This window comes from Erythrolamprus reginae, unplaced genomic scaffold (genome assembly GCF_031021105.1).
Source record: "Erythrolamprus reginae isolate rEryReg1 unplaced genomic scaffold, rEryReg1.hap1 H_57, whole genome shotgun sequence".
NCBI lineage: Eukaryota > Metazoa > Chordata > Lepidosauria > Squamata > Dipsadidae > Erythrolamprus > Erythrolamprus reginae.
In genome coordinates, this window is record NW_027248514.1 from 1 (window position 1) to 25,252 (window position 25,252).

Sequence of the window (25,252 nt, forward strand, 5' to 3'; positions counted from 1 at the left end):
TCTGAGACAGTATTTCCAGCAATCTGGGTTTTCAAAATTCCTTAAAAAAACCCCAATAGCGATGACCTGGAATAACGACATCTGCATAAAACTCAGGAAAGTGATAGTCCAAGATCTTTATACACCAAAATAAAACAAAAGGTCAGTTTTACAAGTTTAATTTGGAATCCTCCCATTGACACAAAACTGGGAATGAAGACATACGATGCACTTTTGAATACAAGCCAATACCACCCGACCCAACCACTCTTTGGGGTTTGGCAGAGCCACATTTTGCAGGCAAAGTGAATAGGAAGGTTTCTCACATTTGCCCTTTCAAATTCTGAGTAGCTTCAAGGCTATGATTACTAGCAAGGTCTTTTTATCTGCAGGACGTGTGATAACAGCCAAAATCTAGATGCAAACCTTTCAAAAAGTCAAGGAGTCTTGAGAGCGATCCCAGCTGAAAAAGGCATCTGCAACATACCCCGAAATTGGTCCGCTTATTGCTGATCCCCCACCAAGTCCAGACATCCTCCCTCCTTAATAGAGAAACTCTGGTTGTGTCCAAACCATGAAGCACCGCCGAGGAACCTGTGGGTTGCTGCTCCTCTTTCAGGAATCCTGAAGGTTGTTTTCATTCAGGAGGATTTTCTCGCCAGGCTTAAAGGCTGGCATGCCTCGGTAAGGGCAGCTGGCGCAGCGGAAGGCATCCCCCAGGTAGCACTAGAGAGGAACAAAAGTGGCATCTGTAGAAGGCAAAGAGCAGCCAGCCTTCAGGGTGACTTCTGTCCTTAATTGTAGGAGACAACGAGGCTCAGCCTGAGGGTGGAGTCTGGAATCTCTAGGCCCCGTAAGAGACCTAACTCCAGCCACCAGCGTTCCTTGTAAGCTGCGCGCGTGCGCGCCCCCCCCCCAAAATACCCCCCCACGCACCCTTTTCCATGGGCGCGCGCTCCCCATCCCCCTGCCAGCCCATGGGGGGGGGGGAGCTAGGCGGGGAGGTGCGGCAGTAGGAGGAAAGGGAGCCATGGCCGCCCCTGCCTCCCCACGGTGCCTCCGGCCAAACGCCCCTGGCTTCTCGGTCCTGCCCCCCACCCGCCCGATCCGCCCCCTCTCCTCCTCCGCCACCTCCTGCCTTGGGGCACAACTTCTCCCGCGGCGGTGGCGGCTGCGGGATGAAAGCGCTGCCAGCCAGGAGGCTGCGAGAGAGGGCTTTCTCCGCGGGCTTCAGGAATGCCCGCCCCTCCCCTCTCGCAGCCCCTTCGTTGGGACCCCTTTTGTCCCGGACTTCCAGCAAGGGGGCTGCAGTAAAGGCAGGGCAGGCGTTCCCGGAGCGCTCGGAGAAAGCGCTCTCGCAGCCCCCTCGCTGACAGAGAGAGAGGGAGAGAGAAAGTAAGTGAGAAAGAGAGAGAGAAAGGGGGGAGTTAAGAAGAGAGAGAAGAGAAAAAAAGCAAGAGAGATAGAAAGAAAGAGTGAGAAAGAAAGCAACAGGAAGAAAGAAAACGAGAGAGAGCAAGAGGGGGAGAGAGATAGAGGGAGAGAGAAAGTGAGAAAAAGAGAGAGAGAAAGAGGGGGAGAAAGAGAAAGAAATGACTCTTGATTTAAAGCATATGGTAAAAAGCACCCAAATAATAACAGAGAAAAAAAAACCCAGCCGTGTGTGTGTGTGTGTGTGTGTGTGTGAACTCTTGAACCATTTCCAATAGCTCACCTCTAATTGGAAATGGTTCAAGAGTTCACACGCACACACACACACACAAGGGGGGAGGAGACAGGGATGGAAAAAGAGAAGATAATAGTAATAGATTTTGGTTTTGTTTTATTATTAATTTCTTTTAATAAAAAAAGAAGGGAATTTCTCTCTCTCTCTCTCTCTCTCTCTCTATTTATTTATTTATACTTCTATGCCGCCCAGTCCCAAATGGGACTGTCGCTCAGACACAATACTTTTCCGCCCACACTGAAAAAAAATTAGAGGGAACATTGCCAGCCACCCTTGAGGTCTGAAGACTCTTACCTAGTGCCAATTCACCTGAACCTCCATTCTGGTCTATAGGTTACATGGAATAAACTTGTTCTTTTGAACCCCTTCCTGCCTCCTGGCTTCTTGCACGGAGCATTAATGACAGGAGGGAGGGAAAAAAGGGCCAGATGTCTCTGGGGGGTCAGAAGCAGACTCGTTGAAGAGCCCAAAGGCTGCTTATGCTGCTCTTATTCCCTAGAAGGAACCATCGGAGTCCTGGTTTTATGCCACCCAATCACCTGCAGGAGAGACAGGTGGCATAAAAATTAATAAACAAACACATCCATAAATGAAGCAGCATCCCGTTACAGTTGGACTGAATGGGTGTGCTCCACATCCCTTCTGTTAAGAGGCTGTCTTGTGGGAGCGAGGAAGGGGATCTTCTCTGTCACAGCCCCCAACCTCTGGAATTGCCTCCCTCCAGAGATACAGCTGGCACCGCTCTACTGACACTCTGGAAAGCCCTTCAGACAGGCTCTGGGATTAACTGTGGGAAGGGGAAGGACTGCCAGGCTTGTTTTCAGGAAACTTTTTTTAGTCCCGGCTGTCTTATTTCATTCTGTTAACATTTTTAATGGTTTTAATTTAGTACTGGCATGCCTTGATTTGTGACCACAATTGAGCCAAGATTTATAATGGTCAGTAATGCCTATTCTTAAGTGGGTCACCACACAACCATGCCAGATTTTAAAACTTTGGTGGAGGTGGTTAAGCAAACGTTGTACTCTATATGTAGATTGTTCTGAGTTTTTTTTCCCCATGTAATAAATAAAAAGAAACCCGAACGCAGAACAATCTACATACATATACCAGTGAAAATCTACAAAAACAAATATATATATATTTGAAGGGCTAAAAAAAGTTTGGACAAAAAAAATATCTCTCTTCCTCCCTTTCGCTCTATTTCTCTCTCTCTCCCTCTTTCTCTCTCTCCCTTCCTCTTTCTTTCCCCCTCTCTCCATCTCTTTGTTTCTCCCTTCCTTCCTCTCTTTTTTGCCCTCCTCTCTCCCTCCTTCCCTCTCTCTGTCTTTCCCTCACCCTCCTTCCCCCTTTCTCTCTCTCACTCTCCTGCTATCTCTTTCTCTCTCTTTCTCTCCCTCTCTTTTGCTATCTCTTTCTCTCCCCCTCTCTCCCTCTCTTGCCATCTCTTGCTATCTCTTTCTCTCTCCCCCTCTCCCCCTCTTCCTCTCTCTCCCTCTCTTGCTATCTCTTTCTCTCTTTCTTTTCTCCCCTCTCTCCCTCTCTCTTTCTCTGTCCCTCTTGCTATCTCTTTCTCTCTCTTTCTCTCTCCCCCTCTCCCTCTCTCTTTCTCCCTCTCCCTCTCTTGCTATCTCTTTCTCTCTTTCTCTTCCCCCCTCTCTCTTTCTCTCCCCCCTCTTTCCCTCTCTCTTTCTCCCTCTCCCTCTCTTGCTATCTCTTTCTCTCCCCCCTCTCTCCCTCTCTCTTTCTCTCAGCAGCCGCAGCGGGTAGTAGCCTTGGGGCGGCGGCAAGGTCGTCAGCTGTGAGGCGGAGCTTCGGAACGGAGGCACCGACGGCGGCAGGCAAGTGCCAGCCACGCAATTCTAGCATGTCCAGCCGCCGCCATCTGTCCCTCTGTTCTGGAGCTCTGCTTCACAGCTGACCACTCTGCCGCTGCCCCACAGCTACTACCCGCTGCGGCTGCCGCTGCCGTCATCATCACCCTCCCGCTGCGCGCCGCCCTTCCGCTGCCGCTACCCTCCCACCAGGCACCAAAGCTCACCTGCTGCAGCTGTCAGTGAAGCTCCAGCCGGGTGGGGCGCTGCAGTTGCCGGAAAACTTGGAAGGCGCTAAGAAGGAAGCTCAGCTTCCATTCTCACAACTTTTTGCTCTTCGCAAAGTTTCGAGACCAGAAGCTGAGCTGCTTTCTTCGCGGCACACCTGACCAAGTCTTGCGGCACACCAGTTGGGAAACACTGGCCTAGAGCAGTGTTTCCCAACTGGTGTGCCGCGGCACACTAGTGTGCTGCGAGACACAGCCAGGTGTGCCCCGGAGCTCCTAGGGAAGCTCCAGCTGGGCGGGGCGCTGCGGGTGCCGGGGCAGGCTTTCCCGAAATGGACGGAGAATGCCCTCTCTCGCAGCCCCCTGGCTGGGAGCGCTTTCGCTGCGAGAGAGGGCTTTCTCCGTCCGTTTCGGGAATGCCTGCCCCCCCCTCTCTCGCGCGCGCCGCTCCCCTTTTCTCTCAGCCCTCCCTGGCTTCGCTTCTCAATCCCTCCCTCCTTCCGTCTTTCCTTCCCCTCAGCCGTTCTGTCTGGGGGTCTCCCGCTCTTCCCTTCCCCGCCTCCCAGGCTTTGCCTTCACCACCCCCACCCCCTTTTTGGTTGGCAAGGAGTCCTTTGCCGCATCCTGCAGTTCGCACTCGGCTCGAGGCCGCTTTCCCTGGCTGCGCTCTTTCTTTTTCTCTCTCTCTCCTGTGAGCCGGGGGAAGGAAAAAAAGAAACAAACAAAAACTTCTTGCAACGGGCCCGCGCGCGCGCTCGTGCCCGCACTCATCCCTTCAGCAGCGAAGGAGGGAAGTCAGAGGGCGAGGGAGCGAGCGAGCGCTCTTGTCCTCGGTGCCCTCTGCAGCCTTCCTTCCTTCTTCTTTGCCGCCGCTGAGGGACGGAGAGAAGGATAGAAAGGAAAGAGGGAGGGAGAGATAGAAAGGAAAGAGGGAGGGAGGAAAGAGGGAGGGAGAGATAGAAAGGAAAGAGGGAGGGAGAGATAGAAAGGAAAGAGGGAGGGAGGAAAGAGGGAGGGAGAGATACAATGGAAAGAGGGAGAGAGAAAGAAAATAGATAGAAAGGAAAGAGGGAGGGAGGAAAGAGGGAGGGAGAGATAGAAAGGAAAGAGGGAGGGAGAGATACAATGGAAAGAGGGAGGGAGGAAAGAGGGAGGGAGAAATAGAGTGAAATGGAGGAAGAGATATTTTTTTTGTCCAAACTTTTCTTTAGCCCCCACCCCCCCGCCCGAGAGAGAGAGAGAGACATAGCAAGAGAGAGAAAAAGAGAGAGAGAGAGAGAAAGAAAGAGATAGCAAGAGAGACAGAGAAAGAGATAGCAAGAGAGACAGAGAGAGAGACAGAGAAAGAGAGAGAGAAAAAGAGATAGAGAGAGAAAGAGACATAGCAAGAGAGACAGAGAAAGAGAGAAAGAGAGAGAATGAAAGAGAGATAGCAAGAGAGGCAGAGAGAGAGCAAGGGAGAGAGAAAGACAGAGGGAGGGAAGGAGGGAGAGAGAAAGAGAGCAAAAAAGTGGAAGAAAGAAAGAGGGATGGAGAGAGAGAAAGAAGGGAAGGGAGAGAAAGAGGGAGGGAGAAATAGAGTGAAATGGAGGAAGAGATATTTTTTTTTGTCCAAACTTTTCTTTAGCCCCCCCGCGCCCCCCCCCCCCCGGTTCAGTGTTCCCCAGGATTTTGAAAATATGAATAATGTGCCGTGGCTCAAAAAAGGTTGGGAAACACTGGCCTAGAGCAGAGGTCCCCAACCGCCGGTCCGCGGACCGGGACCGGGCCGTTGGGGTTTTCCAGCCGGTCCGCGGCGTCGGAGACCCAAAGCCCATCCTGCGTGGAGGGAGACGGAGCCAAGCGGGGCCACCCGGAGACCTTTTCCCGTCTTCTTCTCCTCGCTCGCTCCCCTCATAACCAGCAGCCCCGCTCGCGGGGGGATGCCCGTTCGTAGCTACGCCATCCCTCCAGCGTCGAGGGGGCTTCTGAGGCTGAAGGGAAGAGCCGGAATGCCCTTCCCGCGTTTAGATTGCTTGCCGTTGGGGGAAACGGAGGAGGCGGCGGCGGTGGGGCGCGATCGCCTAGTTTCTGGAGCGAGGAGAAAAGAACCGCCGCCTCCTCCGTTTCCCCCAACGGCAAGCAATCTAAACCCGGGAAGGGCATTCCGGCGCTTCCCTTCAGCCTCAGAAGCCCCCTCGACGCTGGAGGGATGGTTATGAGGGGAGCGAGCGAGGAGAAGAAGACGTCCCACTCATCGCTCCTGAGGGAACGGGCGAGGGCGTCACTAAGCTCCACCCCTCCATAACCCCACCCCCATATGACCAAAGCCGCCCCCCCCCCCCACCGGGCCGTAGAAAACCCGTCTATCTTAAAGCCGGTCCCTGGTGCTAAAAAGGTTGGGGACCTCTGGCCTAGAGGATAATTCTCTGCCTTACAAGGCAAAGGTTGCAGGTTCAAGTCCCAGTGGGTATGGCTAGCTGATGAGGCCAAAATAAGGCCGAAATAGATCTATCCTAGTCTCCCTTAATTTTCAAATTCAGCAAAAAAACATGTGACATATGTTTTTTTGCTGAATTTGAAAATTAAGGGAGACTAGGATAGATCTATTTCGGCCTTATTTTGGCCTCATCAGTTAGCCATACCCATCTATTTTGGCCTTATATACATATACATATATGTATATATGTATATATATATGTAAATTTCAATCATGTGTCCACGGGATGCTGCAATGGCCATAAGTATAGGCCAGTTCCTAAGCACCCAATGACATGATGAGGGAGGGAACTTGTTGGAACTTTGAAACTAAGTTGTATGTAGATCTGGAGATGTCTTTTATAACCACTAAGTTGAAGACAACCTGTACTACACTGTGTAAGCCACCCAGAGCTCACCTCTATTAAATTTGATAAATGACTAATCCAGCTAGACAAGGAACTGAGAGGAACACTGTCAGAAAGCTGCTGCCTCAATGCCTCCAGATGCCTCCCCACAGAGAAGAGAATCATCCAGAAACTGCTCTCCTGGATCTGCATGGTGGATTTTGGATCTTAGTGCCATAACACAATATGTGTTATGGCACTAAGATCCAAAGTCCATCATGCTCCAAAATGCATGTCACATAATGCAGATGATGAATGTGGATGTTGGCTGCTGATTCAAAATCTGGCTCATTGCTTGAAATGCCATCAGTCAAACGTGTGTAGGAATCAAACATAACATCTCTGTTGGAAACAAAAATTAAACTGAAAGCATTCTAACGGGAAAGGCATTTCCTCCTACGAGACAATAAATAGCATCCTTTAAAATAGCCTTTCTTCCATATCTCTTACTAAAAAAGCAACAACTAAAATTAGCAATGGCCTGTTTGTTCATTCCTTATTCTACAAATTACTATTGTGGGACATGTAGCTGGCATTATATTCCAATTGCTGTTAGAAAAAAAAAATTACATTGCCACATGCGGATCTTGGCTGTGCGCCTCTCTTCTCCTGCTCTAGTTCTTCAGCAAGGCCGCAGGTGCTGAGGAGGAAAGAGGTGCGGTAGGTTTAATAGGCTTAAAGAGACACTGAAGATTTCTTTCTTTCTTTATTTATTTAATTTGACTTCTATGCTGCCCAATCCTGAAGGACTCAGGGCAACTTACAACAATATAAAAAGATACAAATACAATAAAAAAGAACTAAAACTATAAACCCCTATTAAAAAACTCATAACTCAACCATCCAAGCAACACACATGCATATCATTCACTACAATTCGGCCATGACAGATGTCAATTTTATGGCTTCCAGTTCTTTGCAGTCTTTTGGAAGGCCAGTAGAGGAATATAGACGGGGGTGGGTGGGGGTGGGTGGGTGGTTTCATAGAGCTGGGGTGACAACAGAGAAGGCCCACCCTCATGGCCCCGCCAGTTTGCATTTCTTAATTAACGAGAACCCTGTTCGATCTTATTGGTTGCTGGGAGGCATTTGGCAAATCCTCTCTGACAGAGGAAATAACTGCATGTCTGTCTGTCCTTCCTTCTTTTTTGCTCACTTGTTCTCAAAAGGGAAAAAGTCTAGAATTGACAAATTTATGTTGCTAATGTACCCATGTTTCCCTGAAAATAAGATCCTGTCTTACATATTTTTGCCACCAAAAAAGGCACCAGGTCTTATTTTGGGGGGATGTTATCCACTGACTCACCTCATTTGTGCGCATTGCCCCTGGCCTCCCTTTCGACCTTCAGGAATTTCTTTTGCGAATGGCAAGGCTTTCCTGAAGGTCTCTGCAGCTGATAACGACTGCTGAGGTCTTCAGGAAAGTCTTGCTGGCCTCAGAAGAAATAGGCCGGCAAGGCAGCAGTTGGGGTATGCAAAGCTTAGCTGCAACTGTACGAAGGTAAGTAGTAGGGCAGCTCTGCCCCACATCCCCACCCTAGTTTAATTTTTACCTGTGCAGCCTGGAGTGGGTAGTGTCTTAATTAGGGCTTATTTTGGGTTTAGGGCTTATACTGGGCGCTTGTGTAAAAATCAAGCTAAGACTTATTTTCAAAGTAGTTTTATTTCCAGGGAAACACAGATTGTAATATTAAATCTCTCCTGTCTCTTTGTAACATTCAATTGTGTGAAACAGAGTGTTGCAGGGCAACCATTTTTGAATCAAGGTAGTTAACTCAGTGATAGCGAACCTATCGTACGAGTGCCACAGGTGGCATGCAGAGCCATACCTGCTGACATGCAAGCCATTGCCCTAGCTCAGTTCTAACGTGCATGTATATGTCGGCCATCTGAATTTTGGTTCGCACAGAGGCTTTGGGAGGGCATTTTTGGCTTCCAGAGATCCTCGGGGGCGGGGGGGGGGGAGGGCCTTTTTACCCAACTGGCTCTAGGGAAGCCTTTGGAGCCTGGGGAGGGTGAAACACTACTAGACCACCAGAAGTTGGGAAACAGGCCATTACTGGCCTCCAAAGGGAGGGGGAAGCTGTTTTCATCCTCCCAAGGCATTGAACATTGGGTGTGGTCACTCAAGCATGTGCGATAGCGCGTGCCCATGCTCTTTCGGCAGCCGAGGGAAAAAAAGCTTGCCATCTCTGAGCTAACTTAAAGCATGTATCCAAAATCAAAGACTCATTACTTCTATGGGATCCCAATCTCCAGACCTTCAGACCAATTGTACAGGTAACTCTCAACATATGACCACAATTAAGCCTAAAATATGTATTGCTAAGTGAGACATGCGTTAAGCGAGTTTTGCCCCATTTTATGCCTTTGCTGCAATTGTTAAGTGAACCATTGCAGTTGTTAGTAACACAGTTGTTAAGTGAATCTGTCTTTTGTTTGTCAGATGGCTGCAAAAGGGGATGGTCACATGATCCTGGGACATTGCAACCATCACGAGACAATTGCCAAGAGGCTGGATTTTGATCAGATGACCGTGATGTTGTAATGGCCATAAATGTGAAAAAAGGTCACAAGTCACTTTTTTCAGTGCTGTTGTAACTTTGAAATGTCACTAAATGAACTGTTGTAAGTCGAAGAGTACAGATAGTGTCAAAATTGTGGCTGTGGCAACGCCCCTGAGGCTACATGAATGTGATTTCTCACATTCCAGCAAGGTTCCCAGATGCAAAGCTGATGGGGAAACTGGCAGGAAGTCAGAACTCATTGCTTTGTTCACTTGTAGTCATTCTGTTATTACTTTAAGTAAGCATCTTGGAAAGGATAGTCCAACGGATTACGGATCAACTAGTATTTAAATAACTCCAACTCCTCATTTAACCCCAAATAAATGTGTTCACCCCATCGTAAGAATAATAATTTTAAATCAGGGTTTCTCAAACTTGGCAAGTGGGCTTCAACTCCAATTTCTGTCTGGGAAATCCTGGGACTTGAAGTCAAACATCTTAAAATTGCAAAATTGAGAACACAACATACTGATTTAGAAGGTTGACAGGATTGCAATATATAATCTCTATTTCCTAGATGTCATTTTCTCTGCATCATTTTTGTTATCGTGCTTCCAGGTATGCATGTACAAGTACGTCCTTGATTTGTTTTGACACTTACCAATTCTTACAGGCTTTCCTCTTTCCAGATTCCTTACAAGAAGGGGCTCTGAGAGATGCTGGATCTGGCTTTTTCAAGTCCTCAGGTTCCAGAAGCTCATCTGAATCCAGGAGATCCTGAAGATAATAAGGACCAGAAAAAACAAATCCCAAACAACCCTTGATCCACAGGAAGCAAAGATCCCTGCAGTTACATTTGGGGAAGTTTGTTACTAAATGTATAGAGTTGCTGAACAGCTTTGAAGATTTTTCAAAGAAAAACAACAGTAATAATATTATCAAAAAAGGGATGCTGTATAAAAATCCAGATTTGGGGGGAGAAAATACTAACATATAAAATAGTTTTAAAATTCCTCTTGGGTAGAGCTGCCCAACCCCACTTTGCCTCTTTTTCCTGGCTTAGAAGGTGGCTCAGGAAAAATGTGAAATACAGAAAACATAACGTTACGCATCACTTTTGGTGAGGTGGCCTGTCAGCCTTTGGAGGGGCCCATCTGCACCTACCACATCTTCATCATCCATGTCGTTGGCAGAAAGAGTCCAGAGTTTTGCCGCCGTGAGATCCACTTGTGGTTTTTCTGAAACAACCAAATGACCCCAGAGAACACAACTGTAAAGATGATGTGATAAGCCTCAAAACCTCTTCTTGGTCCTATGATATAAAACAATCCCGGGGACTTTTAAGACCCCTGAGCTAAGTGTATTCTTTAATAATCAATTTAAACAAAAAATTATAATAATGGAAAAATTCAATCAGTATTATTCTTTATCCCTGAAAAGTTTCAAATGAGGTTTATAACTGAAATAGCCAAATCAACAGCCAAAGGAGCAGGCATTTCAGAACTAGTTTGGTGTGGTGAAAGTGCTGGACTGGGAGACTGGGAGTTGTAGTCTTCCCTTAGGCATTAAACCGGCTGGATGGCTTTAGGCTAGTCCATTCTCTTAACCCAGCCCACCTGACAACACAGTTGTTGTGAGGAAAACAAGAGGTACGAAGATTATATTCACTGCCTTGAATTGGACAAAATAATGGTGGGGTATACATTAAATCATAATTTACCCATTCTTAGGATGGTTTCTACTGATGTGCTTAACTGAACCTAGCTGTGATGGCAAACTTATGGCACATGTGCCACAAGTGGCAAGCAGCTCCCTCTCGGTGGGCACACGAACCATCGCCTCAATCAGCCTCCCACCAGCCAACTGATTGTAAGGCCTCTGAGAGGGTGTGTGCATGCGTGGGGGAAAGGGGCCCGCACACGCGTATGTGTGTACATGGGGCCCACACGCGCATTGCATTTTGGAGGTTTGGGCGTGGGCATGCGCATTTGCATGCTTTGGGCCCTTGGTCCAGAAAAGGTTACCCATCACTGATCTAGGGGTGAGGCCTGAGAAGACGAAAGCCTCTGTTTATAGCTTTCTTACCAGTCACTGGTTTCTTGACAGTAGAAAGTTTGAGCTGAGTTGAAGATCCAATCTCAAAATTGGGTTTTTTGCCTTCTAATTGAACTACGAGAATTTCTTCGCACTGCAGATCCAGATGCTTCTGGGCATCCTGAATTTGTTCTGAGGTTAAAGCGTCCTTCTGCAGCTAGAAAGCAAAGAAAAAACCCCACTTGCTTTACCAATTAATCCATCCAGGCAGGGAAGACCGGAACAAAGTGCTTATTATTACCAATGAAGGCTGATTACAAACAAAATAACATTTTCCCCTATTAAAGGAAGATTTTTCCTCAAGCATTTTTGTTTATTCGCTAGGTAAATCCAATCTTTTATTTCTCAAATGTATTTTGAATTTCCTTTGACATCTGAACTAAGATTATAAGGTTGTATTGCATATTTTATATATATTTCTAGCAAATAGCTTTATAAGTTTTCTAAAACAATTTCTTACCTCTTTTACCTCAACCAAACCAGAGAGTGTTGCAATTGTTTGTAGTTTGCTTACTGTCTTAAGTTTGTCATCATTACCTGAGAAATACAATAGATAGCAAATATCCATAAATAAAAGTTATGAGGAAACCAAAAGAAATCTGAGAAGTTTTCCAAATCACTCCAGATAAAATAGATTGAGTTAATAAAGGAATGCAATAGGATCAGGCTTCTCTTATGTACTTTCACAACTTTCAGAGAGCTACCAAAGTTCATGTTCGTGTCAAGAGCACCAGGGGGCTTTCAGGATGAACGGATCAGTCCTTTACCTAGTTGGAAGCTCCTTCCTTGTCCCCATTAGTGGTAACACATGTCCACCATTTTACTGAACTCAGAAGGATGGAAGGCAGAATCAGCCTTGAACCATTGAGAATTAAATTGTTGGCAGAGGGCAGAATTAACCTGCAATACTGCATTTTAACAGGGAGGGAGGACCCTTAGGCTTAAATAATGCCTCACAGTGCTTTAGACTTAGAGCCCTCTAAGCGGTTTACAGAGTCAGCATATGTTGCCCCCAACAATCTGGGTTATCTCAGATATGGCTTTAATTAATAGTATTTCATTTCCTTCACCATGGTTCACTGGAAAAAGACTTACAGTTGTGTCAGGAAATTAGAGGGAACATGAAGGAGCTTCAGGGATTCTTTCCAGCCCTCACAAATTTCACATCAACTGCATTACATCAACTAAACATTCAGGTTTTAATATTAAAGTGCTAAATAGCTTGAAGTAAGTTCACCTCTAGTCCCCTCAGCTTATCTGGTGTCAAATTGTCATTTGTTTGTTATTTATCCTTACCTTACCTGCTATTTTCTGGTAGAGACAAAAGAGAAAGCACTTTCAATTGTACAACAGAACTATAGAGTCCACACGGACCCATTTTCAGATGTGGGTTAATATGCTGCTATAATATTGTATCTAAAATCTGCTGTCTTTCTTTTTTCATTGTTTAAATGAGACTGCTTTGCTCTGTATTGTATTTGAATCCAAATCTATCTATCTATCTATCTATCTATCTATCTATCTATCTATCTATCTATCTATCTATCTATCTATCTATCATTAATTGGATTTATATGCCGCCCCTCTCCCAGGACAAATGTTCAGGAACCACTTTATTAAAACAGAAAAAAGGAATAAAAATAGCCACAGTACTGCAATCCAGATATGGTAATCAGGAGATGGAATTTAGGAGAGGGGAAATCAGTAGGGTGCAGCTTTGGGGCCAGATAGTAACAAGAGAAACCAGGAGTAAATGCAAAGGATGGGATTGTTAAGGGCAAGAGGCTGACCCTGTAAACAGCTCAGACAGGGCTGCAAAGTGCTGTGAAGTGGTATATAAATCTAAGTGCTATAGGCATTATGATGGGCCAGTTCTAACTCCGGCTGGCTGATGTCCTATTTTGTTTTATTTTATTTTATTTTTCAAGACAAAACAAAAACACAGACAAAACACAGAACAAAAAAAAGGAGCCAGAACCACTCCATTCTTCTAAGAAGTCTCGAAGAATCTTACAAGTCATGTTAAGAAAGAGAAAAAGGTAAATACTGTAGAGAAAAAAATATGAACTATGTGTGTTACTACTATTTACAGAATTTACATCATTTCATACCATCTGATATAAAATATACTGTTACATAAGTATTCTTTTGTTCAACTAATCTGGGCGCTGCCGTCTGGCTGTCACCTTTTGAAACAGCCGGGCACTTCTCGGCGTTCTCCCAAACACCAAACCCAAAAAGTTTGGCAAAAGTTCGGGTGGCCTCTGAGAAGTGCCGCCGACCGGCTGCCACCTTCCAAGACAACCGGGGCACTTCTCGGCGTTCTCCCGGGTTCGGCGTTCGCAGCGGTGGGTTCGTAAGGCGAAAAAAGTTCGTAAGAAGAGGCAAAAAAATTCCAAACCCCGGGTTCGTATCTCGAAAAGTTCATAAGACGAGGGGTTCGTATCATGAGGTACTACTGTACTTTAAAAGACATATAATCATAAATTCCCTATTTCAAATATGGACAGAGATTAAGAAAGACCACGTCTTAACTGTGCCCGAATGGATCTCTCCAATCGAGGCAATAAGACACCCAAATTTATTACAAAGTACCGCACTTCTAAGATTTAAAGATCTTTTAGATCCTCACATGGGCCTAAAAACCAGACAAGAATTAAATAATGAGGGTAGGGAGATAGACTGGTGGACATATGCCCAGATCCAAACAAGATTCATAACAGATAAAAAGATTTATCTTTTTCAGAGAGGGAAATGCACCTTTGATAAAATAATCATGAAAAATCAAGAAAAAAATGATTGGAAAAATCTATAAATATATATTAAGATCTAAAACAGAAAGCATTATGTTAAAAGCTAATATGATCAGTTGTTGCAGGAACTTTGGGCATTCAATAGATATGGACAAATGGGAAAATCTTTGGACATACAATTGGCAAATAACAAAGCCTGTTATATTTAAAGAAAATCAAATGAAGATGTTCCACAGATGGCATCTGCCACCCAACAGACTTTCTAAAATGTATCCGAATTCCCAACCAAATTGTTGGAAATGTAAAAAAGAGATAGGCACTATTATCACCAGTGGTGGACCTGCTCCAAAGCTAAATATTATTGGAACCTAACTGAGAAATGGCTAAAAGAAATAATTCAAGATGAAGTAGGAAAGACCCCAGAATTTCCCCCCCTAGGTATACCCACCTCAAAAATATAAAAAAGAAACTCAATACCTATTAATACATATCTTAACGGCAGCCAGGTTAGCCTGTGCACAAAGATGGAAGGCTGCTGAAATTCCAAAAGAAGAAGAAATAATAAGATTATTGATTGCGCCGAAATGAATATGATGACAAGGCGGCTAAAAGGACAAGAAGAATCGCAATATGATGTCCTATTTTAAAAGCTGTTTCTCCCTGCCCATAATGGGGAGTTACGACTGGGTAAAATTAAACATTAGCCTCTCTTCAAACAGGTGCAACCTGGGCTACACATGGTCTCAGCCAGTGACAGCATCAGATTAATTCTGTCTGGCCAGGAAACTAAGCAGAGTCACACCAGGCTGTTCCTTAGAAGGGTGGCTTTCCAGTAAATCTCAAGGTTACTGATGCTGAACTGGAAAGCCAAAAACACCTCTTGGGAGAGACAGTTGCAGTCCATTTGTAGGCTACTGTTAAGAAAACTCCATGGATGTGCAATATATATGTAACCATTAAAAGTTAGACCAAATGCAAAAAGAAATGACATTTTGGAGTATGTATCTTCCCTCCGAAAGAATTTCCCCCACACCATGTTTTACGATCACAAACTTTACAGCCCCAAAGTTTTGTTGTTCAAGTGAGACATTTGTTAAGTGAAATTTGTTCCATTTTACTACTGTTCCAGCCACAACTGTTAAGTGAATCTCTGCAGTTGTTAAATTAGTGACACAGCTGTTAAGTTGTAAACTGACTTCCTCATTGACTTTAACAATAGCGCTTAAGACGTATATACTTCACCATGCATTACGGCCCTCTCTAAGTTACAGAGTTGGCCTATTGCCCTAACAATCTGGGTCCTTATTTTGCTGACCTCAGAAGGACGGATGTCTGAGTCAACCTTGAGCTATTCAGCCTTGAGCTATTCAGCATCAAGTCAGCAGAATTAGCCTGCAGTGCTGCCTCCTAACCACTAAGCCACCACTTTACTTGTCGGAAGATCACAAAAAGTGATTGCATGGCTCCTGGACACTGCAACTGTTCTAAATAAGAGTCAGTTGCCAAATGGCTGAATTTTGATCACGTGACTATGGAGAGGCTGCAGTAGTTGTAAGTGTGAACAACAGTCACAAGCCCCTTTTTTGGTGCTGTTGTACTGAAACGGTCACTAAATGAACTGTGGTAAGTCCAAGACTATCTGGACAAGTGTATTTAAATCAATCAAGTCTGTACTGGTCTTTTATTCTCCATGAGTGGAAAAGTGAGGATGGCTTAGGTGACAGAGCTTCAATTAATGGCTGGAGATAAGCAAAAGATTAAAGACTTACTTGTTTCAGTGGTCACCGCTTCTTTCAAAAGGACACGACCTCCAGGCTTGACAATCCGAGCTATTTCAGCAAGAAGCTCTGCGCTGTGCTGCGTTAGGCTGCCAGGAACCAGCCCTGAAAGGACCACATCAAAGCTGGACTCTTTGTGGGACGCTGAGAACATAAAATGAGAAGCACATACATATACCAATGATTCTTATCCATTTAAATATATGCCCACACTCAACATGCTAGCTATGGAATTCTGGGAATGAAAGTTTACACAGCTTAAGGTTGTCAAGTTCAAAAAACGCTGCTTTAGTCACTGATGACTTCCATGCAATGAATAACTATTTGTGGAGTTAGAATGACTGGGTAAAACTGCTTCCAAGTGACCATGCTGGGTAACATTTGTGGAGATGATTTCCAACTTGACGAAATAGACGAAATATCCAGATTCCCTTTGTGTCCTCTCCCAACCAAGGATCCTGAGTTCCACAAAGAAGGTTGCCTTATTTGGTGCCAAATATTGTTGTGAAAGTTGTGAGGTATATTTTGCTTTCTGAGAATGTGCTCTGCCTACCTTGATTCTGGACTTTCTCGATGAGACAATTGAGCCTCCATCATCAGGTGAACCTTTAACCCATCAATTGGATGCAAAGTTTGATTCCTTTACTAAGCTTATTTTTACATGGTTACAAACCATATTCAGTTCCTTGATCCTTATATAAATCATGTTCTATGAGGTTCCTCTAGATCTGTGATGTAAAGTTCTGCAAGAGTTTTGTGCCCTCCTCTCCTCAACTCCAAAATGGGCCATTGTCTTTTCTCCTCCACTCCACAGATTAGGCTTTAGGTTTTATATAGATGTTATCATAATGAGCTTCAGAGTACATTTTATGAGATTTTTTTTAAAGTTCATGTTATTTTTTTGGTAACTTTCAGTATCTATCTGCATTTATACATTTCCTTTCTACTGTGTGGATAGCTGTCTAACACTTCTTTGGATCTATCTGTTCAGATGGAAAAGGAATTTATTTTCTTTTATTTGGAAAGTTAATTATCATCATTAACTTTGACGTGAATATTGCCATGTGGTAAGATGCAGCAGACAGGAGATGAACTGGAGTATCTCTCTTATCAGTAAACTTATTTTGGCCATGCGCCATTAGGGGGGATGTATTCTGGATAGACTATTTAAATTATTGTTGAATTAGAAAAAGTACCCCTCCGATACTCATTTAGGGTTTCTCTTTGCTGTCCTGGACTAAAGCAGTAATCTCAACAGTGTCTGAACAGTTTTTACCTATAACTATAGGTAGTCCACACTTAATTGTGTTACTAAGGAACATAGTTATAAATGAAACACTATGTGACTGTGCCAACTTACATTATTTTTACTATTGTTTAGCAAGTCACCATAGCCATTAAGTGAGACATCATGTAACTGCAACTTGCAGTTTGACTGTGGCTTCTCCAGACTTTGCTTGTTGGAAGCCACCTGCAAACTGCATAGGATGCGGTGGCAATCATGAATGTGTGCTGGTTGCCAAGTGCCCAAATCTCAATTACGTGACAGCAGGGATATTTTGGCAGTCACAAGTTCCAAAACCTGTTGTATGTCTCCTCATTAGGGGCATCTTAACTTCAAGCGGTCATTATAGTTAATCAAGCACCATCCTGCACAGAGCATAATGTTTAGCATTAGTTTTTTAATGTATTAACAATAATGAAGAATTATCCTTTATAAATGGCACGTTACCTTTAACATATTAATATATTTATTATGATAATGAGTACTTCTAACACTCACAGTAAAGCAGCTGATTGACGTTTTCTACAGAAACCTGATTTTCAGCTCCAATAACTGCTTGAACATCCTGGACAAATTTCTGAAGTGCCAACGGAGAGGCGTAACTATCGCAAACCACAGCCACTTGTTCCCCGAGAGAGATCCCATACTCTGCCATGCTCAGACTAGTTTAAGATCTGAAAGAAAGCAGACATTGTTTCCTAAAATAAAAGACATAAAATGTAGCAAATATAGGTTCCAATTAACACAATATACAGTGGTACCTCTACCTAAGAACACCTCTACTTACAAACTTTTCTAGATAAGAATTGGGTGTTCAAGGTTTTTTTTGCCTCTTCTCAACAACCATTTTCTACTTACAAACCCAAGCCTCTGAAACTGCAACTGGAAAAGGCAGGGAGAAGCCTTTGTGGGGCCTCTCTAGGAATCTCCTGGGAGGAAACAGGGCCTCCACCCTCCCTGTGGTTTCCCCAATCACACACATCATTTGCTTTTACATTGATTCCTATGGGAAAAAATTGCTTCTTTTTACAAACTTTTCTACTTAAGAACCTGGTCATGAAATGAATTAAGTTCGTAAGTAGAGGTAACACTGTATTTGAGGCACTCTCTGAGCAAACAAGCTTACATTTAAAAGGTGGCGAGGTGGGTAGAGTGCAGTACTGCAGGCCACTAAAGCTGACTGCTAGATCGGCAGGTTAGCGATTCAAATCTCATCACTGGCTCAAAGTTGACTCAGACTTCCATCCCTCCGAGATGGGTAAAATGAGGACCCAGATTGTGGGGGCAATATGCTGTTAAAAAGTGCTATTGCTGACATGTTGTAAGCCGCCCTGAGTCTAAGGAGAAGGGCGGCATAAAAAATCAATCAATCAAACAAACAAAAAAACAAACAAACAAATGGCATTATGTTGAAGAACTGCAAACTTTCCAATTATAGAGAGAACTAGAAAACAGAGGGGGAAATATTGGTTGAAGACACCAATGGACCTCTACAGAACTGCTTATGACTTCATCTTATTTCCAAGTTCCAAAAGCCGCACACACCCCTGGTCATTTTGGGAACTTGGCATTTGGCTCACCTTTACAGCCGTGTGCCAGAGATGGGCTGCTGCTGGAACGAATAATTGTGTGCAGCTCCAAGGCTCTGGAGAGCGAGTGCGGGATTGAGCGCAATTTTGCTTCCCATACCTGTGCAGGTAGCAAAATCTCGCATAGGGATGTCCATGCGGGAGCGTTTCGCCAAGGTTTTTTGCTTCCACACATGCGGCCCTGGGGGAAGCAAAATTGTGCTCGAACCCGCACTTGCACTCCAGAGTCACGCAACTGTGCACAATTAGCCATTCTGGCAGCAGCCCATCTCTGCCGTGTGCAGTGCCCTGCAGTCACATGATCACAATTTTTAGTAAGTTTTGCTAGTTTCTCACCTTTCTGGCCAAAAAAAAAAAAGCCCATTGGGAAAAAGGGTAAGAAGGAAATGAGAAAATCCACGGGAGACAAGCAATTAAGAAATATGAAATATAAATAAAGAAAATGGGTTTGCAAGATCTAATCTAGGTCAGTCCTCGGGATCAGAGGTTTATTGCTTATAGGAAGAGTAAAGCTCTGATCCCAATGACCAATCCAATGTGACCAAAGCATTTGCTTAACAATTTTCCCAAAAAGGGTCAAACAATGGACCTGGTCAAAAGGTGACCCACTTAATGCTCATCACCACTTATGACCATAAACCCAGGCTAAATGACAGTTGTTAGTTGAGGATTACCTGTATTTTGCTTGAGTACTCATACTGAAAAATGTGTACTTAAAGTACAGTACTTAAATTTTCATTCCCTAATCTTTTAAACTAAAATCTATTTCAAAATCCTTTCTTCCTTTTCTGCCTCCAGCTACTGTCAGCCACAATAAGTATCCTTAAATATCCCTATAAAGCTGGGCTGTTTAACACAGAGAGCCTGTTTTATATGCAAACTGAGGTTTAAGAGGATAGAGCTGTACCAGTGTTAACAGAAATTGCAAGATGAGAACAAGGATATATGCTCAATTCTTTTTCAGTGCCCCCCAAATGGCATTTTTGCCATTATGAGCAGAATAAGTGCCAGTGTGAAATAGTTTTAGGTGTCTTTAATATTTCTTGTGCATTCCATAAGGGCAGCGGTCCCCAAACTATGGCCCACGGGCCGGATGCGGCCCAACGAGGTCTTTTAACCGGCCCGCGGCAGCTCACGAGATTTTACTGGTCGATAAAATAAGCTCCCGAATCTCCTGTCAACTCACCGCGGTCGGCTGCTCAGCGAGGAGAAGGTGGAGAGGCAAGGGGGCGGGGAGGAAAGCGGGCCTGCAATTGGCCCCTTCCTTTGTCGCCTTTAGGGAGAGAAACTGTTGCTGCCCTATGGCAGAGCAGCAACAGTTCCTCTCCCTAAAGACGAGAAAGAAATTGGCCAATTGCAGGCCCGCTTTCCTCCCCGCCCCCTTGCCTCTCCAATTCCTCCTCCCCTCCTCCTCCGTGGTGAGTGGACGCGAAATTCATGAAAAGGCGATTGGCAATTGAAAAACTGTCCACTGAAAGTCACAGCTAAGTGCACCATGGCTAAGTTTGTGGGAGGGTGGGGGGAGGCGGCTGCTTGAAAACCCCTGACGTCCATCGCCTCCCCCCCACGGCACAAGGCGAGCACACCTCGCCGCTGACACAGGCGGCGGGGACTGACCTGTCCCCCTGTCCCCCCTGCGCAAAACTACGCAGCCCCAGATCGCTCGCTTCTCCAGCCAGCAAAGCCGACTGCCCGATGCAGGAAAGCATCACATTTAAAAAGCACGCCACTTTCTGGGACTCCGGCGCCGTGGTGGCCTTCAAGCGCGGCCCTTCGCGGCGCCCCACCACCCCTTCCTGCAGGAAGAGATCGGGCACTTTACCGGGAGGTGGAGGCGGCGTGGGGCCGGACGCTGGGTGCCGGGGAGGGCGAAGGAGTGGACGCGCCTCTCAGCTGCAGAGCCGAACGGGGGCAGATATCAGCGGCGGAGTCCGGCGCTGGGGGCCTGGGGCCATGCGGGACCGCTCATCCAGGCTTGCCGGTCCACGCAAGTAAAGTGCCCGATCTCTTCCTGCAGGAACGGGTGGTGGGGCGCCGCGAAGGGCCGCGCTTGAAGGCCACCACGGCGCCGGAGTCCCAGAAAGTGGCGTGCTTTTTAAATGTGATGCTTTCCTTTCCTGCATCATCCAGCAAAGCCGGGCAGTCGGCTTTGCTGGCTGGAGAAGCGAGCGATCTGGGGCTGCGTAGTTTTGCGCAGGGGGGACAGGGCAGTCCTCGCCGCCTGTGTCAGCGGCGAGGTGCGCTCGCCTTGTGCCGTGGGGGGGAGGCGATGGAGGTCAGGGGTTTTCAAGCAGCTGCCTCCCCCACACACAGAGATAAGAGAGAGAAAGAAAGAGAGGGACAGAGAGAAAGAAAGAGGGACAGAGAGAAAGAAAGAAAGAGAGGGACAGAGAGAAAGAAAGAGGGACAGAGAGTAAGAAAGAGAGGGACAGAGAGAAAGAAAGAGGGACAGAGAGAAAGAAAGAGGGACAGAGAAAAAGAGAGGGACAGAGAAAAAGAAAGAGAGGGACAGAGAGAAAGAAAGAGGGACAGAGAAAGGGAGAGAGAGAAAGAAAGGTAGAGAGAAAGAGGGAGAGAGAAAGAGAGTGAGTGAGAGAAAGAGAAGAGAGAGAAAGAAAGAGAGAGGGGGGAGAGAAAGAGGGAAAGATAGAGAGGGAGAGAGAAAGGAAGAGGAGAGATATAAAGGGAGAGAGAGAGAAAGGAGGAGACAGAGAGAGGGAGAGAGAAAGAGGGAGAGATACAAAGAGAGTGAGTGAGAGAAAGAGAGAAGAGAGAGAAAGAGAGAGAGGACAGAGAGAAAGGGAGAGAGAGAGAGAGAGAGAGAGAGAGAGAGAGAGAGGAAGAATAAATATTAAATATTGTATTTGTTCCCATTTTGTTTTTTACTTTAAATAATGTATGTGCAGTGTGCATAGGGATTTGTTCACACGTTTTTTTAATAGTCCGGCCCTCCAACAGTCCGAGGGACAGTGAACTGGCCCCCTGTGTAAAAAGTTTGGGGACCCCTGCATAAGGGGGTGGTTTGATAAGTATGTTTGTTTATTCAATGTACAATCATAGCCCAAATATTACATTATAAAGGAAGATAAGCTTTACAGAGCACAGCACAAAAGCCAGATAGAAAGAAAAGGCCCTGCAATACTTATTCAAGTATAAGTATTGTACAAGTAGAAGTAAAGTACAAGTATTTATGTTGCTGGGTCAGAATTTGACTCTGACCTTGAGAGCAAAATTTGGACACTGCCAAGGATGCAGAATCATAGTGACCAGCTAACAGCAGTTCAATATAAAAACAATGTGTGCATTCTGGGAAATCAACTAACAGCAGTGCAATACATGTTTTATTATAGTTGTTAACTCTACAACAGAAGCATTATAATAAAACATGACTTAAGGATTCTATTACATTTGACCCGCAACAGCACTAAAAGTCATTATTTTGAATTTTCCTTCTAGACAGCAGCAGGCAAGGTGTCATAGTTGATGTATGGTACCCATGGGCACCAACTAAGGGGTAGGGGCTGCCTTATACAAAATCAACAGAGAAACAGAACACTAAACCCTCCGCACAACTCCTTGTCCCCTCCTTTTCCTTCAGCCAAGTCTAGTTCCAGGAACATACATAAAATATAGAAAAGAGTCGGGGTGGCGCAGCAGGTAGAGTGCTGTACTGCAGGCCACTGAAGCTGACTGTAGATCTGTAGGTCAGCAGTTCAAATCTCATCACCAGCTCAAGGTTGACTCAGCCTTCTGTCCTTCCGAGGTGGGCAAAATGAGGACCCAGATTGTGGGGGCAATAGGATGGCTGTTAAAAAGTGCTATTGCTAACATGTTGTAAGTCACCCTGAGTCCAAGGAGAAGGGCAGCATAAAAATCAAATCAATCAAATCAATCAATAAAAAGGGAAACAGTGAGTCTGGTCTGGTGCAGGAGTCTCCAGTGATTTTTAAGACTTGTGGACTTCAACTCCCAGAATTCCTCAAAGCAGATCTACGGATTTCAACTCCAATAATTCCCCAGACCTGGGGATTCTGGGAATTGAAATTCACAAGTTTAAAAGCCACCCAAGCTGGAACCCCGTCTGGTGATAAAGGCACCAGTCTACAAAACGGGAGACCCCGTGAGTTCAAGTCCCGCCTGAGCCATCTTTAAATGACATCTTTAAATTTGCTCAACAAGCTCATCCAGCCAGGATAACCTAGGCTAGTATTTCTTCAAGCTGAGTTCCGAGGAGCCCCACGAGTCTGTTACAATCAAAATTATTTACCAGATATTATTTATCTTCTAAACTTTAAAATAAACTCACTTTTCTCATGAGATTTGGGGGAAGCCTGAAAAATAGGGGTTTCCCCGCTTCTTCTTTTTTGACGTTAATGTTTCCAAAGATCAAAACTGGCGCTTTCGTGGTGAGCTTCAAGCCCCCGCCCCAGGGATAGACCTCATCCCTCTCCCCCAAGACAGAGAGCAATGATTAAGAACAAGTTAGAAACCCTGAGGTAAACAAGGCCGAGCGGGGCCGGCACGGTCGTCCTAACCGTCGCTTTGCCCGGCCCACCTCTCGGAGTTGTTGTGCGGGGGGGGTCTCGGATAGTCCTTGGAGCTCCCACGGCGCAACACCCCGGCTACCTACCAGTCGCCCCTCGTGCTTCTCGGCCCGGCCGCCGTCCCTGCTTTTCTCCTCAGTTGCGCCTGCCCATGTCAAAGATGGCGCTGGTGGGAAAAAATTGCTCCCGCCCCCTTGACCCGTTTCAAAGATGGCGCTTACAACACCAGCAGGTTCTAGAGTTCAAAAAGAGAGAGCGGAATCGGTGATTGGGTGGAGGACGCACGCGGGGAGAAAGCACCTCCTTCCCTCCCTGCGTGTGAGGGCCCCGCCCCGCTGAATAGATAAGCGCCGGCGGCGGTTCGCCCCGCCTCCTTGGCGTGCCCCGCTCCTCGCCCGACTCAAAGATGGCGGCGGCCGCGGCGGCGGGGCTGAGGCTGTCGGCCCGGGGGCTGCTGCGCTGCCCGGCGGGTGAGGTGCTGGGGGGGTGGGAGAGCGTGGCTCGGGCCGGCGGTGTGGGAAGGGGAAGGATGGCCTCGGCTTCTCCCGCTGCGGGATATGCAGGACTGGGCGCCCTGCCATTCACAGGCAGGATGAAGGGAAGGAAGGTGAGGTGAAGGGCGAGGGAGGCCCTTCAAGCCCGGCTTATTTGCATACACCCACCTAGGAGGACGCCCATTTGAAGGAATCCGGGGCTGGGCGAAGTGGAACCACACACCCTATTGTCCACGGCCGAGGCGACTCCGGGGCCCATAAGCCACATAGTTTCCCTCCGCCCGGTGCATGCCCACTGCGCCTGCGCGGTAGGTTGGACTGCCGGTCCCCCACTTACAACTCAGGGGCAACCGAGGCGCTCTCGAGCCCCGCTCCCTCTGTGACAGTCTGGACTGCAATACCCATAAGTCCCAGCCAGCCACCTTGTTAGAGATTATGGGTTTGGGAATCGAGCTCTGATTGTTTCCTGATCTTCTCCCATCCTGCTTTTTTTTATTGCCCAATCTCTGTCTGAATGCAAAGTCTGGGCTTGGATGGCCCGATTTTCTTGCAATTTTTCCCCCTCCTGAATTTTGGAGGTTGCAAAATGGCAGCCTGTGCCCAATGCTTTCTTATTCCATCCATCCATTCATTCATTCATTCATTCATTCATCCATTGAGCCTATTAGGCTTTGGCCGCCTCATCTCATAAGAAGCTTACAGATTTTCAGAATGGCAAGATGTTAAAACTAATGAGTATAACCATTCAATAAAATAACATGGTCATAAATAATATCACAGACTGGGGGGAAAAAACAACCCACCCCTGAAGACAATCCTCATTATCCCCTTAGCTTCAGAAGGTCTCTGGCTCTTTTGCTTCCAGGTTCATTTTTGACTGCCCTTTTCTTGGCAAGGTTTTCAGAAGTGTCTTGCCATTGTTTGCTTCCTAGAGTTGAGAGGGAGTGACTGGTCAAAGGTCCCCAGCTGGCTTTGTGTTTAAGGCAAGACTAGAATTCACAGGTTCCCAATTTCTGGCCAACTGCTTCTGAAAACTTGCCAAGAAACCTGTAGGGACTTGTTTAGACAGTTAAGAACCAGATATGATTGATTGATTGAATGAAAGGAAACAACAACCACCAGCATTTGGTAGAGCAGCCAAGTACAATGGTACCTCTACTTAAGAACTAGGTGTTCAAGATTTTTTTGCCTCTTCTTAAGAACCAATTTCTACTTAACCTGAGCCTGGAAAAATTTTCCAGGAAATTTGAGAGCGGCACAAAGGCCCGGCCAGTTTCCTGCCATTCCCCCTTTAATCCCGACCATCTTGGGCTTTTCTGGGCTGCCAGAGGAGCCTTTTGATGGCGCTTAAGAAGGCTTTGGCAGTCCAGAGCGAACAGAGCGTTTTCCTTTCTCTGGATTCTTGGAGAGGGAATAAACCACTTTGCTGTGGTGACTCCCTTGTGCTGTCTCCCACACACCCGGTGCGAGGTTGCCTCCTAGAGCATCTGGGCACAGAAAGGCAAAAGGGGATGCTTTGCCCCGGCCAAATCAACTTGGCTTCAGCCAAACTGAGGAGTAACCACAGTGAAGGAAAGGCTCCAGCTACAAAGCGAGCG

General features: G+C 46.0%; 2 protein-coding genes across 6 annotated transcripts in view; one reads left to right on the forward strand and one right to left on the reverse strand.

Annotated features, from left to right (window-relative positions):
• Nucleotides 1-101: 101 nt before the first annotated feature.
• LOC139155783 (anamorsin-like) lies at nucleotides 102-23,478 on the reverse strand. 5 transcript variants are annotated; one of them, XM_070731054.1, is made up of 10 exons: nucleotides 23,247-23,316; nucleotides 18,154-18,364; nucleotides 17,526-17,701; nucleotides 15,734-15,886; nucleotides 11,672-11,748; nucleotides 11,203-11,368; nucleotides 10,282-10,355; nucleotides 9,779-9,894; nucleotides 7,181-7,250; nucleotides 102-705 (listed from the first exon to the last, which is right to left on the reverse strand). In XM_070731054.1, the coding sequence occupies exons 3-10, from the start codon at nucleotides 17,680-17,682 to the stop codon at nucleotides 595-597; spliced, it is 924 nt and encodes a 307-aa protein (XP_070587155.1). In that variant the 5' UTR covers nucleotides 17,683-17,701; nucleotides 18,154-18,364; nucleotides 23,247-23,316; the 3' UTR covers nucleotides 102-594. The 5 variants fall into 5 exon arrangements, with proteins under 5 accessions (XP_070587155.1, XP_070587152.1, XP_070587153.1 ...); XM_070731051.1 differs by lacking the exon at nucleotides 18,154-18,364 and having other exon boundaries at nucleotides 23,247-23,478; XM_070731052.1 differs by lacking the exon at nucleotides 18,154-18,364 and having other exon boundaries at nucleotides 22,923-23,265.
• The window catches only part of LOC139155782 (ubiquinone biosynthesis protein COQ9, mitochondrial-like), a 34,071-nt gene continuing 32,249 nt past the window's right edge, over nucleotides 23,431-25,252 (forward strand). Inside the window, exon 1 of the mRNA XM_070731050.1 lies at nucleotides 23,431-23,630. Within this exon, the coding sequence (XP_070587151.1) occupies nucleotides 23,567-23,630 (64 nt within the window). The 5' untranslated portion in view covers nucleotides 23,431-23,566. The remainder of the gene's footprint in view (nucleotides 23,631-25,252) is intronic.

What these genes read in the sequence shown, in the direction of transcription:
- LOC139155783 (XM_070731051.1), bottom strand. Translation starts at nt 17,682, where the DNA reads ATGGCAGAGTATGGGATCTCTCTCGGGGAACAAGTGGCTGTGGTTTGC. An exon ending in CGTCAATCAGCTGCTTTACT is followed by an intron (nt 15,887 to 17,525) that starts GTGAGTGTTAGA and finishes TTATGTTCTCAG; the next exon opens with CGTCCCACAAAGAGTCCAGC. An exon ending in ACATGGATGATGAAGATGTG is followed by an intron (nt 9,895 to 10,281) that starts GTAGGTGCAGAT and finishes TATTATCTTCAG; the next exon opens with GATCTCCTGGATTCAGATGA.